We start from the raw sequence: 16,314 nt of genomic DNA on the forward strand, positions 1-16,314 counted from the left end.
TTATTTGGTTTTTAACATAAACGCCTGGCTAGGAATTGAGAACGTAATCAAAATATTTTTTCTTGAGAACAAAGGTTTAACTGCTCAGATGTTTGTTTGATTTGTCCGACTCCAGAGAAAAAAATTCTGTTGCAGTGATTGCTTCTTTCATCTTGATGGCACAGAGCTGTTTCCTGGTAGTAATGAATAAGATACTCTGCTCAGAAAAACAAAATGGTATTTAGGCCATCAAGTGGAATCATGAATAAACGCAAACGTCTGAATGAACCGTCTCACTCATTTACAAGATTTCTACCTTCAATATAGGACTGGAAAATGCTGGAAGGAACACGTCAGCGGACTCAACATGCAACTTATTGATTTGTTGGTCACTAGCGTAGCCTCTCGGTCATTCAGTCAAAGCCACCCCCGTCCACCCTGATGTAGCGAAGACCACTATGATCATGGTAGGAACAAGGACGTCATGCATAAGATAGAAAAAAGGCAAGCCTATTTATCGCTCATTGACTCTTTAGACATTTCTTGACTACATTGCATAACGTCAGGTGACTAACTTTTCAGATGATGATGAGACTTACTTGGACCTTAGACTTAGGGGCTTGAAGCCTTCCATATTGTCCGACAGGAGGCAGTTAGATTTAGCCAAGCAGGCTCAGTAGATCTTTGTCTGAACAAGATATTGTTGACAAGGGGCACAACTCTTAAGATGACGACCACAAGACATGGAAGTTGGCTTACTCTAGTGGTGCTGTTTGTGACCTGGACTGGAGGTTGCGCAGCCTCAAACCTAGACTGCTGTGAAGGCGATCTCGCTGCCTACGTACCATCCCTGACTTGCTGGACGGCCTGTTCTTTCCGCCGCGTCCCGGCACTATTGCCTCCAAACCTGATAGGCTTGCGGATAGAGCAACAGGATATCGCGAACATCAAAGTAGGTGATTTTCCCCGACACAATGTTTTAGAGAGGCTGTATATCAAGGAAAGTAACGTTGTGGCGCTACAACCAGGGGCTTTTGTAGACTTGTCGTCCGTGTATGCACTAGATCTGGGTCAGAACAAGATAAGGCGATTGGAGGCAGAAACTTTCAAGGGTCTGGGCCGGCTAGTTTATTTAAACTTGGATCATAACCAGATCCACCACATCAACAGAAAAGCTTTTGTCGGGATTGTCAGTATACGAAGACTGCATCTAGCTTGGAACTGCCTTTCCAGCGTTCCTCAAGGGATTCGGTCAACTGTGAAGTTATCGGTCCGGCTGGCAGGTAACCCTATCACATCGATTCCAGATGTTGATGAACTACGCCACATCGACAGTCTATATTTGCCTACAGCCGAGGGGACTGAGTTGCAGTGTGACTGCAAGCTGAGGAAAATCAAGAGATGGCTTCGAGAATATTCGAGATGGAACATCAGATGCGTGGTCAATGCAACTGTACAGTATGTCCCGCGTGTGGATTGGGAGGATCTCAGGTGTGCCTCACCTGACGTGTCCGTTACGTTAGACACCCGTGCCTCCACAGACACTTTCACCTGCCAGACAGACTGCCAGGAAGGTGTGACGTTCGCATGGATCACACCGAGTGGAGACTACAGACCACCGAGCTACGAGTACTCTAAGAACTACACGCATGTCAGCAACTCGTCTTGTAAAGGCTCGCCTGTCACACACCTGGAAACCAGGAGGATGTGTTACTCCGCGTTGAGCGTCCCTGGGGCTGGTGGCGATGTAGAGGGTACCTACACGTGTCTGGTCACAGCTGACCATACGGACAACGCAAGCGCATCCGCCGTACTGACCGTCAGTAGTGGCACCATGGAGAAAAGTACCACCAGAGCGTACAGCCAAGAGCTTCAGACAACAGCCAGGGTCGTCACACCGCCCGATAAAGGTGAGTTTGTTTGCTGAATTTAGATCTGTTATAACAAGTGATACATCACTATTGTTCCTGGAGTTCATAATAAAACAAAGTATAACAATGGAAATGTACAAACGTTCACCTGAATTAACAACAAAAAAATTTTATTCAAGGTGTTGAAGAGGAGACAGCAAATCGCCCGGACCTTGACCTGTCCACTACTCAGCTTGTGCTGGTCGGACTGGGCTCTTTCTGCGGATGTACCGTTATTGTCGTGGTGCTAGCTACTTGTGTGAGCTGGTGTCACGGTAAAGAAGCCCGTCAGGCGGACAGAGCCAACAGAGGAAGGGCCGCTCGAGACGGGCACAATGGAACCGATGACAGGGGCGGTCACTATGAAAATGATGACCAGTTTTCTGACAGGAATGGCGACTCGAGAAACCATTACGAAAATGATAGCCAGTTTCCAGACACAGACGGGGCAAGGAACGCACAATACGAAAACGACGGCGAGTTTTCAGACACGAACGAAGACTCGGAAAGCCATTATGAGAACGACAATGAGTTTTCAGACACTGAAGGAGCTAAAGGGGGACACTACGAAAACGAAGACCAGTTCTCAGACACCGGAGGAAATAGAGAAGCACACTATGAGAATGACGACCAATTCTCCGATGATGGTCCGAGTAAGAACTCACAGATGACTGCCCCAGGGCAGCAGGCCAGCGACGCACCAGCAAGAACATCCTCCGCTGCGAGAGCCAAAAGGAAGAGGCATCGTCACAACAAGAGGGGCTTGGTTAAATCAAGAGCAACGTCAAGCAACAAACCTGCTGCGGCAGCTTCAAATATTGTTGTTTTCCATGCTGAGGTACACGCAAGTGGACACTACGACAACGAGAGTAAAGACGGGGGACAAAACTCCAGTGACAGCAACGCTAGGACAGCCTCAGCCAATGGGGTATCTGGCGACAAAGAACAGTCTGGACACTATGACAACGACAAGACTGCTAAGGGTTCTGCCGATAAAACTGATGAGGACAGTGACTCATCAGATCATGACTATATGTCGTTACCAGAGAACAAAGTAGAAGGGAGAGAGGTAGGACAGAAAGATCCTGTCTCCCCTTCTGCAAGTGCTGCTGAAGTATCAGAGAATGAGTATGTGACGCTTCCCGGTACGGAAAATGACGGCGAGAACTCCGACCAAACTTATGTGACGCTTCCCGGTACGGAAAATGACGGCGAGAACTCCGACCACACTTATGTGACGCTTCCCGGTACGGAATATGACGGCGAGAACTCCGACCACACTTATGTGACGCTTCCTGGTACGGAAAATGCTGGCGAGAACTCCAACCATACCTATAATATGACGATTCCTAGTACGGAAAATGCTGGCGAGAACTCTGACCACACCTATAATGTGACGATTCCTGTGACAGAAAATCCTGTAGAACAACAAATGAAAAGGGATTCAAAGGAAGACGTACAAATCTCTGCACACTTCGTCACTGCTTTGTCCGACTCAAATGACACTGATCACGTTTATGTGACTGTTCCTGACAATGCTGATAAACAGCAAGGCGAAACGGATGTGGAAGAAAAGAACAAGCGTCAGATGTAGCCAAGCGGCATTAATGTCAATCTCTGATCTCGGGGGTTTTCAACTGAAGAACTGTATGGGAGTAGCTAAGTACATGACCCGGCATCTCATAGTAGTGTAGAAAAATGCAAGGACAGAGACATCCAGATACGCTAAACCTAGAGTTTTACCGGTTCGAATCACAATATTATGACTCATGGAAATCTGAAAAGTGAGAATGTGGGAAACCTTTGTTGCCATTTTGTAAATTAATCTCTTACTTCAAGAAAGACAATTGTCCAAATCTTCACTGCACTTATAAAAAGTTGTAGTAATTTGTTTAATATCTAAGAATAGATTTAGTAGCGACGTTTTATTTTACTGAATATTTTAACTTCTTTTAAATTCTTAACTTCTTTGTACTGCAGCTGAGCTGCATTTAAAGATGTCTATGCCAGACCCAATGAATACTACTGTCTACTAGTAGGAACAATTGTAATCTGAGCACAGAGCTGTGAATATTATAGGCACACCAGCATTTGATGAAAATATTTTGTATGGTGTCTGATCATTGTTTGTTTGGCTACATAAAAGCATGCCGCACATTTCCATTAATGGTGCCGTCATATTGATATTTTTCATTTAGAAACAGTCATTCCAGTAATGTTGTATCTGTGTCAATATTTGTTTTCGGTGCCATAGGAATGCCCAGTCTGCCGAGAAAACTCATTTTATTAGAAAGTAGCACTGGAGACAGGATTAAATTGAACCAATGCAGTAACTTATTCAGTTTGAGGAACATGCTTTGATATCCAGTAGACTGTATATTTCATCTGGTACACTTGTGTAGAAATGATATTTGGTAGCTTTACTCACATATACACCTCGAGATCTATATCTATGCCACATACATTGTATGTCTTGCCGCACTGTATATATGTAATGTTATATTTGATAACTCCTTCTCTTCAGCATTGGCTATTTTATTATGGGTTCACCACACCACGAAGTGGTGGTGAACCCATATTGCTTTTTCTGATGTTTCTCCTCCTGCCATTTTTTAAATGGATTCAGCTTCTTCATTTTAGGGCCCAAGGTCCTGAAATTTGGTATGGAGGTAGAGTGGGCAAATACCCCTAGGCGTTTTTTAAATTATTGTGATACAGGCTTTTAGAATGGTTTTATTTGAGTTTTTTGGCTGTGTTATAGCAAATGTATTACTGTGTTAGTGTGCCTTGTTTACCACGTTTGGGCATGAGTCATCACAATGGAATGCAGGGCATCAACCAATAGGCATGCAGCTTTCCTCTATACTTCTTGCTGATTGGCTGTTGGGATTTAACTTGATTAACACCTGCACAGACCATTTCCACCTGCACAGAGCATTTCTTGCTGATTGGCTGTTGGGATTTAACTTGATTAACACCTGCACAGAGCATTTCCATACTGACAGTATGTCTGTATTCAAGTGTTTTGGTAGGTATTTCAAGCTTTCCTGCTCCAGCATTGGAATGCGGGGCATGGACGTTTTTTTTTATTTTGAAAATCAACAGTTTGCATTATGCAATTAAAAATCCTAACCAATAAAGTAGGGAATAGCTATCCAACTGTATTTTACTTCATATTATCATATAGCCGGGTGACGTTGACCAATCAGAAGGCTCCATTCCACATTCTTTATGTCGCCGTAATGTCACAAATAGAGTCAAAATCGGGTATTTATTCATCCCAATCCATACATTAAACAAAATGAATAATCACACGCATGTGACCTCAGGTGACCCAATAGAACACGGCTCTACTTCTAAAAAAATCCAAAAATAACTTGAGTTGTGTTCCGATGACCTCAGGTGACTCCCATAAGAACACCTGTTCCCTGCCTGTGACCCAGATAGAACGTGAACCCCCCAGTGACCTCAGGTGACTCCAGATGGAACAAATATTCTATATTCTATTCAGCATGTGCAAGGGGTAAATTGTACATTGTGTCACTCTTCACTGCATCAGTTTGGATAGGCTATCGTGTAAGCTATATGATAATAGCGTTAATGGCCCGCCCTTTCTCGGTGAATATGGTGTGATAAAGCCTTGTCAGTTGCTATAACCACCTCATAAAGCCACCTCGTTCGCTGCGCTCACTTGGTGGCATTATTCGGTGGTTATAGCAACTGACAAGGCTTTATCACACCATATTCACCTCGGGGCGGGTCATTAACCCTTAATTATAGTTATATCAATGTAAATCATTGTTTTCCCTTGTGTTTCTCATTCTTTCCCTGCCATGTCGTAAAATGTGGTGAACCCATCGCTGTATTTGCTCCAAAGCAAATATTGGCCTTTCTAGTTAAATATTGCATTTTATATACATTAGTGATGGCTTTTAGAATTTATATACTAAATATTATATTATATATTATGTAGGTATTTTTTTTGTTTAACAAGCTTTATAATGTCAAAATTTGAAAACGTAGGAATCTTGTTTTTTTGCCTGCCTTGTTTTTTCCCGATCGCATTAGAGTTGGAGTCTGCAGAGGATGTCATCCATAAAGTTTACTTGCTGTGGCCTAATGGAAAAAATTAAAACAACGCTACAAACTTTTGAAAAGAGGAATATAGCCAAGTGTCCACTAGTCTACAGACAAAAATTAAAATATGACATTATATTATTATGTCACGTGACAATCCCCGTAGCAACTGGCCGGTCGCCCTAGCAACGAGATAAGCTGCCGCCATGCTGAGGTACACTTGTTTTAAAAACTACACATAAAATATGTAACATAAGCCACAGAAATGGTCATCACAGTTGCATGCAATTAAACAATAAAAAGACAAAGTACTAACACTAGCTATGGATACTATAAATGATACAATAAGGACCAAGATTGCATAGTTCAACCTCAAAATCAAATCAGAACAATACAGTCAATACAATTATATATCAATAAGATATAATTTGGCAATGAAGCATAAAATCCAATGTGACAACCTCTGATTCGAAAGCAAGGATACACCATTTTAATTTTGGCCTTGGGAAGTCTTGTTTACGCGACGTTTTTGGCGGGAACGTTGAGTGGGTTTAATTAAGCACACGTGCGGTACGTTCCAAAAGGTGTTCCCTGAACCAAATTGCGGAAATTTCCAACGATACAAAACGTGTTTGTAACCGTTTTAGCAGCGAAACGTACATTTAGTGTTCCCCAAAACCATGATAGCCAAGAAAGCAACCTGACCCTATCAAAAATACTTAAAATGGCCTAAAAGGCCTAAAACAACACAATTGTGTACGAGAATAGGCTTTTTCTTATCGTTCCACGAAACGCAAATTTGTACTGAAAATAACGGTTAACACAACGAATTATAACCTGGTATGTTGCTACAGGTTTGTTGGAAGTACAAACATGTACATTCAAGGAGGTAGTTTGTTGTCTTACCTCGCAAGAACAAGTCCTCTCAGCACCACGCCGTCCTTCCCGCCATGGCAGTCGCCATTTTCCGCGCTCCTTCGTTTCTTCTTCCAAACTTCACCCTGTCAGGAAAAACGACTTTTCTCCCTCAAACATCCAAAGAACGGCGTAAATCCGACATCGAAACGTTCAGACGATGTATTGTACACTTTAGACGGTTAATTGCGGGCAAAAAGCCGAAAATGTACCCCAAAAGTTGGAGAGGATTCCCGCACACCACGCCTCACGTACGCCAACGTGTGTCACACAGCTGCACTGCACCTGGTCGAACGTACCATGTGTGATAATTATATAGGGGTGCGAACGACATTAATCATTATTGCTCTTGATAATTAATCATCACCATTCCGCCACCATTCAAAAGTAATTATTCTCGCCGCACAATTTTGGATTTGTTTTCTGTGCCAAACCCAACGATCAGGATACCTTCTGCCGCAGCAAGTGTTTATATCCCCAACTTGTGGATGCCCCCCCCCCCATTTGTTAATCATAAGTGTGGACCTCTCCTTGGTGCTGAACTCACCATCAGTTCCATGCATTGCAGTTGTGACCTCAATACTACATACTAGACGTATTGTTTGACACAAGAGAACACCCATGGAGAAGGGAGGATTGATGTGTTTTAGTACATATATACCGTATATAATACATAGAAGCCTGTATATCAACAATATCTTAATTTCACCAACAGTTTTTTTATATATTTTTTGAGGATTAAGAAAAAGTAACAACATACTTAACATCTTAACGTTAGCAATATGCACTTTATTTACACATACAAATAGAAGCAACACTAACAAAAATAAGTAAAGTGTCCTTATTTAGGCCATACCAAGTAATTTTTATGGATGACGTCCGTGCGCGCATGGATTTTTGGCCTCTTTCCAGAAAAAAAACCCAAGAAATTCTGCTTCTAATGTATAACTATGGCCAATGAGTCACGACAGTGGGATAAGTGTAGATGTAATTAAAGGAAAGAAAGAGGACAGGACGACAACTGCTGATTCACTGTGTGAACGAAAGTAATCTAGGCACGATGGAAGCAAACGCTCGAAGAAGGAAAGAAAATCCTACCTCTTTAGGCTTGCTGGTGCTTCAGGACCTGAAACCAACTATTTATGTTAATGTGTGCCTTTAATTTATTTCACTCACTCACTCAGCACCGCATGCTCCGGGGAGCGTCGCGCCTCTCCAAGTTGTCTTCCAGATGGTTCTGTCCTGCGCCCTCTGCCAGAAAATACTACCTCTTACCTGGGCATCTGTCAAGAGGTAGTATTTTCTTTCCTTTCCTCATGTTTTGCGCGTTTGTTTTCATCGGTCATGCCTGATTGTCCCCGTACGCTGCGCGAGAAGACCGTTAAATTTGAATCCGTGACAACAAACAAGTGCTAAGCAACAGGGTTGTTTACAGGTTCGAATGTCCGGCAACAAGCAGTTGCTAAGCAGCAATTTTGTTTATGTTCGAATTCAGTATCATTCGAAGGCTGATCGCGCTATGAGACGGTCACAACAGGATTTCTCTCCCCAAAAACGAACAACAAAACAATTTTCACAGGCAAATAAAGGCATACATTAACATAAATAGTTTGTTTCAGGTCCTGAAGCACCAACAAGCCTAAAGAGGTAGGATTTTCTTTCTTTCTTCGTGAATTGAGCGTTTGTTTTCATCGATTTCTTTCGTTCACACGAAAGGCGCCCACACAACAGGAACGGTCTGAAGGGAATGAACAAACACTTTTTAATTGCAAATAAAGGTACACATCTTAACACAAATAGTTCCTTTCACCACCTTGGGAACCTGTAGGCCTAAAATAAGTAGGATTGTCTTTCTTTTTTTCATGTTTTGCGCGTTTGTTTTCATCGGTCGTGTCTGATTGTCCCCGTACGCTGCGCTCGAAGACCGTTAAATTTGAATCCGTGACAACAAACATGCTAAGCAACAGGGTTGTTTACAGCTTCGAATGCGTGACGACAACAAGTGGTTGCTAAGCAGCAAAGTTGTTTACATGTTCGAATTCGGTATCATTCGAAGACTTGCCGTGTTAGGAGACGGTCACACAGGATTTCTCTCCGCAAAAACGAACAACAAAACAATTTTCACAGGCAAATAAAGGCACACATAAACATAAATAGTTTGTTTCAGGTCCTGAAGCACCAGCAAGCCTAAAGAGGTAGGATTTTCTTTCTTTCTTCGTGAATTGAGCGTTTGCTTTCATCGATTACTTTCGAATTCGTTCACACGAAAGGCGCCCACACAACAGGAACGGTCTGAAGGAAATGAATTACAAACACTTTTTAATTGCAAATAAAGGTACACATCTTAACACAAATAGTTTCTTTCACCACCTTGGGAACCTGTAGGCCTAAAATAGGTAGGATTGTCTTACCCTTTTTTCATGTTTTGCGTGTTTGTTTTCATCGGTCGTGTCTGATGGTGCCCGTACACTGCGTTAGAAGACCGTTAAATTTGAATCCGTGACAACAAAAGATCGCTAAGCAACAGAGTTGTTTACAGATTCGAATGTGCGGCAACAAGCAGTTGCTAAGCAGCAATTTTGTTTATGTTCGAATTCAGTATCATTCGAAGGCTGACCGCGTTAGATGACAGTCACACAACAGGATTTCTCTCCACAAAAACGAACAACAAAACAATTTTCAACAGCAAATAAAGGCGCACATTTAAACTTGAATAGTTTCTTTCAGTCCTGAAGCACCAGCAAGCCTAAAGAGGTAGGATTTCTTCCTTTCTCCGTGAATTGCGACGTTTGTTTTCATCGATTACTTTCGTCCATTCCTGGTGTTAGCTATCTTTTTGTAATGAAAACTGTTGAAAGTATACCATTCGCGAACGCGCTCGAAAATTGCTACAGTGGCAGAAACACCACAGGTGCACGCTTATGACTTATATAAATGGTATAACTTTTAAGGCTTCTTCACAATTTTTGGTCGGAAAGTAGCTGAAAAGTCACACTCGTACACTCGTAACTACAGATAGGTAGCCTGAATAAATGCCTGATTTTGGGAAGTAAACAATGAGTTTTTACACAATTACCCTCAAAATCGGAGTTCAAATGCGTAAAAATGCAGAATATCGGCAAAAAATCTATTGTGTTGTGATTACTGTGTCATGTTTTGTCTACAAACCAATTTTCGCCGAGAATTATTGATGTTTGATATTTTTCCGGGCCCTTTGGATTTAGTCCTAAGGCAAGAGTTCCATTCTGATGACGTCATTTAGTCACGTGATTACAGCAAGAAAGCTACTCATACAGACTTGCTATCATAGATCAAAATAAACTTTGGTTATTGCAGATTCAAAAATCTACGGTAGCCTTGGTCCGTCTCAGTGGTACAAAAAATCAGTCTCTGCCCATGGACTAACACACTCGAATCATCTTCACCTGTATGCTACTGCTGGATGCGTGTACTGCAGTGATAACTTCGGCCGTTTGGTGGCGCATTTTTGCACCATGTGTATGAAGGATGCAAATTCTTGTTCACGTAATCAGGGCTAGAAATACATTTTTCAGCCTAGTTGTAGCGATATCGATACACATAGCTTATGGAAATAACTACAGAAATGCAACCATTCTTCTCTATAGTAATAGAAAATACCCAACCTCCGTGTTCGGTAGTAGTAATAGTAAGCCTTTCTAATAATGATTTATAATAGAATATAAGTACAATGCACTAAAATGATGAATCAGATGTATTTTTAACTCCGGGTAAGGATTACGTTTTGGTGTATATTTCCATGTGTGTCTGTTGGTATTTTAATGCAGTAGAGTGGAAGGAAGTGAGGAGGCTGTAACTGTAGACGCAGTTACTTCAAGTAGATTTAGCAGACGTAAACAACTCCCCTGCATTATTGACTGCGTATATAAAATGGCTAATTTCTTTTCAGCTGCCTCTAAAACCTGACGGAGGCTTGTATTCTAGCAGTATATACACATGAATGTTGAGGGTTCTCGAAACACATGAATTTATGTATCACTCTAAGTATCTCTGATTAGGTCACACCAATTTAATTTGTCGGTTCTTGGATTGGCCCCTTTTTTTCTGAACCAGAAAAAAATCTCAAACTATGAATCAAATCCAAAATGTTCATATTTTCGTCCCAAGAGTTTAAGAAAGTCCCTTCATTGTCATTGAGTTGCTACAGTTTTTTTTTCCATTAATGCAGTGGTTTGGTTAAAAGTTTGAAATTCATTGAGTTACAAACCAGCCTGGTATGTTGATGCCATCCTAATATAGCTTTTGGGGCTATCATAGAATGCCTACGTCTGTTTTTATGTTTACCGAAGGAAAACATCTTGTTTTTGCTCAGTTTCCTCTTCTCCAAACACTAACCTCTGACATGGCCAATGACCTGATTTGTTGACATGTCACCATGGTAACTGGTGTTGGGTTACATAATGTTGCAATCTTATAGTAGGAAGGATTTAGACTCCTGTCTGACCATATATATGAATGTATTTGAGTAAGAATGAACAGAGCTGACCATGTGCGAAGGTAAACATTATGCATTTGCTTTGCAAATGTTAAGTTTCTAGTTATTGTTTTCGCCCTACTGCTTTACATTTTTTCAAAAAAATTTGAAAACCACAACAAAACAAACTGGTGTGGCCTTACGTACAACAAGTAACATCCACACATACATGCACAAAAAGGAAAGGCATCAGTGCACCATGACTTTACAAACAATAACTTACTGTTTGGATTTATTCTGTATAGTTATGATACATGATGTATAAAGCATGTCATTGCATTCTGACGAGTGCCAGTCTTGTACTTCCTACTCTGTCTACTATATGTGGGCAGCTGCAGGCCTGACCAATGGGGAGCCACCATTCACTCATTCTTTCATCCCCCTCAACAACAGTTGTCTGAAGTGGCAGTATGTACTACTCATGAACAGGCCAAGAAATATGTTTTGATAGTCTTGTTCAGGGATCTGATTCTACTGAAGACCTGTTAAAATCGGGGGCTTTTTATCCCATCAAAACATCTTTTATTTTGTTGCTACATGACACGTCTATATAACTGCTGCGGTTTTCTTGCCAATTTCACAAAGTGGTCATGAATAGGACTTGCAATGAGGAGTTCAGACAATACATTTTGTACATGCTGTATGCTAGTACTTTTTTGGCAACAACAAAAAAATTTGCGGCTGAAATTTGGACCCTATGTTGGATTCAGGTTTGGTGAAAGGTAGAGGAATATTTTGGCCAAGACTACATTGGGGTAAAACACATTTCCAGCTCTGCACATCCATCCAGACTTAGAAGTGAGTGTGAACGTTTCCAGTCCACACTGCTAGACAAGCATGAACATACACTGCTACACCATGGTGGCTCCCTCTCAACTCTTGATGTCGAAAACACATAGGGGATTCACGGAACAACACATCTTTGAGCAGCTAAATTGTAAATTCCTTCATTCTCTCACAATTATCCAAGATCATCTGCTATACTGTACAATTTCATGGTATAGGGACACTGTAAAGACATCTAATGTATGTAACCTCTATTTTTTGAAATCTCTGTACATTTCTTACTAGACTACGAGTCTTTATAAATGAAGCATGCTCCTGTTTGTGACCTAAAAGATCAAGGTAAAAAATTTGGGGTCGACTAAACACCATCATACCTCCATCAACCTTACACCTAACTGGTTTTCCCTTTGAGAGAAACCCTTTGCTCCTCCTTTGCATACTCTCTATCTAGCACACAGTGCTGAACATGTATACTGTACGGCATTTTCCATCGAGTGGTGAGAAAGTACAGCCAGCTACAAGCTGAAGTAGTGGTCCCAAGACGAAATACAGGGGGAAAAACTTCCTGGTATCCTTTCTTTAAAATGAAAAACTGCCAAAAAGTATTTGTGTTTCATTCCCAAACAGGAGCAGTGCTGAAATCGTGACTAGTGGGAACCTTCTGACATGTTGAAGGAAAAGGTGCAACAATCGGAATATTGCAATACCGTTCACCTCCCCTAGGAGGAGCTGTTGAGTGGGTCACAACAGGAGGCAGCTGTACACACGGCTACTTGTCTCAGCCACAGCAAGGAGCCCCACAATACAATTTGTTTGTTTGGAAAATGGCTTGACCTATTTTTTTTTGTACCCTGTTTGTGGTTTGAACTGACCAATGATACATTTAGACAGCACCAGAAGAACGCAGCACGCAGTTACGTGAATGCCCGTGCTGTGCCTAAAACACCACGGAAAACCACAACTTCTCTAGTAGAACTATCATAAACCTTTCCAGTCTATCATGAGTGCCTACCCACATAAAGGATAGAGATCTCATCAACACTACTATTGTCCTGTACTGAGACAACTGATCTAAATGGCTCCGCTCCTGTGGTGGTGCCAAAAAAACAGGGCGAACCAGTGAAGAGAATGTTGTCCCTTTAGCCTTTAGTCCTTCCAATGTCTTCATTATGGGGGGAATAAGTCATAGCTGCAACTGCCCACTGTCTGAACACATTCTGAACTATACATGGAGAGATATTTCAAATGAGTATATATTAACTGTTTGGAATATAATGTTATTTTTCATACAAAAATGGAGCCAAATATATCATATACTTACACAAATTACAGAGAATCCTGGCCTGGCTACATTATCGGGTAGAAGACATCCTTTTTTTGCATATAAATAAACGATGCAGACCAAGGGAAGAGTACATCCCAGGACTAAGAAGGGGGGGTTATTGCTATTACGTTTCTTGAGAATTATCATGACTACTATAGCTACAGATTGCAGAGTAATTTACAAATCTGGAGTGGTAGGGGTGTTAGGGGTAGGGGGCTACATGATTCCGACATACACGTCACTAGCTATGCATGATGGAGAAACAAAACATCAGTTGTCTACAAATAGCTCTACATTTTCAGACTGTCCTTTACGTTTTCATACAGTGATAACAATTTTTGGTTGAACCATTCGGCAAACCCCCTCTACATGAGTGGACTGGTCCCAAAACCCCGTCCAATGATGTCAAAGTTTCACAGCGGGTCGGTCCATGTTTTTTTGCAGAGGAAGAGTCCATTGTGTCAGAGGGGGGTCAGAAGATGACATCTGGAGGGACACTTCTACGTGGAGTATAGTACAGCTAACACTGTAGATGTGGACTGTGGAACAGGAAACATTCCTCCGCACCAGATGTTGCTCGAATGCTTCCTACGCGTCATCCTGTACTTTATCCGAAAACAGGACGGGTGCCTTTGTCCTGTACCGATCGTCATTTCAGCCTTGCTACTGTCCCGTCCTCTTTTTTCACTACAGCCGTGCAGCCATTTTTGGACGTGATAACACCTGACCAACATTTCACCAATTGCAAAGATCACTGGCTGTGGTCCAGGCTTTCTTTTGTCTTCTCGTTGGCGAGGACTTTCGGTGCGAAATCTGTAGCCAGGATGCCTTCTGCGGTGTGTGGAGACTACTATCCATCTGTTCTTCATCTACAAAACATTCTGAGATGTCTTAAATTGTTACACATTCCTCTCGTAAGGATCTATTAAATACAGGGACTTTTTTGGGGGCTTGACTATGTACTGAGGAAGAAGCCCTTACTCTCTTGTTCAATCCCCTAAACGCCAAGTACTGACGGAAAAAATGACAGTCTTTGTTTCTTCTCGATCAGTTATACCTCTAGACGATCGCTCGGGTGAAATGTCACAATAATACAGCACGGAGGACTCATCACGCACGTGGCAAGCAGAACACGGTCGTTAATTAAGTACAAGTATTTCAATATTCACAAAAGTGGGCCCGAGAAAACCCCCGGACGGGGAGAGAGGGACATGGAAGAGTAGAACTGTACACGGTTGTTGTCGGCATTGGTTGTGTTTACATGTGGTGTGGTGTTTTTTTTTCGAAAATGTTGTCTCCACGGGGGTCGGGAGAGGCTGGTGTCCATGGAGACGCCACGCCCACCTCCCCCGCCCCTTCCTGTGTAGCTGATGTGTGATCGGGCACACAGGACGGACTGTACCATCAAGTCATCTCTGAGGGGTGACCTGAAATTTGAAAAAAAAATGTAAATATTGAGTCAAACCTGCCTGTAAAAACCATGCAAACAAGCATGGACAAAATGAAGAAAAACAGAGGGTCAGAGGGACGAATTCACTAACATGAGATGGCACAAATTCGACTGTGTTTTGTAGACAAATTAAATAGGTAAGTTTCTACTTCTCCTTATAACAAGTAAAAGTAGCTTCAATCTCCTTAACCCAACACTTTCAAATACAAAAAATTATTGGGATGAATGCTGAAATAGTATAGAGACAGCAACACAAGAGAAGACAGACCGCAAACGTGTTAAATATCCTGTTGACCCCTAGTTTCAAATAAGGTGGCCCGATAAGCTAGTATTCAACATGTGAGGGTGGGACAGGCTACTTCAAAATAGGGGTGTTGGGGACACTACCTGTGGTTGTGAGGGGGTGTCAGCAGGAGTAAGTTCTCACATTTGTCATGGGCTGAGGAGAGGGGCTGCTGCCTGTGTGTGTAATATGACAATTATGGCAAACTCTTTTTTTTTTATGAAAAGAAAAAGAAAGAAAGAAGCAGGACAGAGGCAAACAAAAATGGCAATTCAAAAGAGATATGAAGCGCATGGGTTTTTCAGATGATGTAAAAGGATGATGATTCTAGTACATGTAATTCATGATCGATGTGCTATTATCATTTGAGTAGAAAGAGTCTAGAGCAGTGTTCTAGCCAGCCTGAATTTTTTTCTTGTCATCTCAATTTTGTTCGTAATTCTGAAATTTTGTAACATTAACTTGAGTGCCAGTGCAACAATCTTAGGGGCATCTGGGAGCATGCTCCCTGGGAAAATTTTGAAATCTTGACCCTCTGAAACACTACTTCCTGCATTTGTAGGGGAAATTTTGCTGGTAGACTGGGCTTAGTTCAATGACATCTTTTTCCATGTCTGTACACATTGATTTTAGTCCATCAAAGATGACGGATTGGACAAAACTTTTGTCCGTCATGAGCAGTAAAATCACGTCAAATGACAGAAAGACGGATGCTGGCTAGAACAGCGGTCTGGAGGAACATAAAGAAGGAGAGGTTTCTGCAGTCTGAAGAACAGTTGTCGTACCATCTCTCTGATGTCTTCTGGAGCCAGGTGATGTGGACATGGGTTGAGGGCCGGGGCCGCGGATACGGAAGTTGGATGGCAGTGTTCCCGTGCCGTCGGCGCCCGCCATGACGGCCTCCCTCTCCTTCATCCCGCCGACTTCTTTGGGCCGTAATCTCCTTCTCCAAGATGGCTGCCGCTTGAAGTTACCATCACCCTGGTTCAGGAAAATATTGTGAACTGTTAGGATTGGAAAATATACTAAGCTTTCATTTCAATTTGGGTTGTTTTTTCTGTTATTAGGGCCATCTCT

At 42.0% G+C, this 16,314-nt stretch overlaps 2 protein-coding genes across 19 annotated transcripts in view; one reads left to right on the forward strand and one right to left on the reverse strand.

Annotated features, from left to right (window-relative positions):
• The first annotated feature begins 706 nt into the window (after positions 1-706).
• Positions 707-3,483, forward strand: LOC109481775. Its single transcript, XM_019784365.1, has 4 exons — positions 707-1,893; positions 1,970-1,992; positions 2,030-3,313; positions 3,389-3,483. The coding sequence occupies exons 1-4, from the start codon at positions 707-709 to the stop codon at positions 3,481-3,483; spliced, it is 2,589 nt and encodes an 862-aa protein (XP_019639924.1).
• Positions 3,484-11,594: 8,111 nt separating this feature from the next.
• LOC109481816 (liprin-alpha-1-like) overlaps positions 11,595-16,314 on the reverse strand; it is a 41,320-nt gene continuing 36,600 nt past the window's right edge. For 16 of the 18 annotated variants that reach the window (XM_019784414.1, XM_019784420.1, XM_019784422.1 and 13 more), the window contains 3 exons: positions 16,023-16,218; positions 15,342-15,413; positions 14,770-14,931 (listed from right to left, as the gene is read on the reverse strand). In XM_019784414.1, the coding sequence (XP_019639973.1) occupies positions 15,361-15,413; positions 16,023-16,218 (249 nt within the window). In that variant the 3' untranslated portion in view covers positions 14,770-14,931; positions 15,342-15,360. Of the gene's footprint in view, positions 14,932-15,341; positions 15,414-16,022; positions 16,219-16,314 lie in introns of all 18 variants that reach the window. The other 2 variants (XM_019784412.1, XM_019784407.1) reach the window with 1 other exon arrangement.

This window comes from Branchiostoma belcheri, unplaced genomic scaffold (genome assembly GCF_001625305.1).
Source record: "Branchiostoma belcheri isolate BF01 breed outbred unplaced genomic scaffold, Haploidv18h27 scaffold58, whole genome shotgun sequence".
In the NCBI taxonomy this organism is placed as follows: Eukaryota; Metazoa; Chordata; class Leptocardii; order Amphioxiformes; family Branchiostomatidae; genus Branchiostoma; species Branchiostoma belcheri.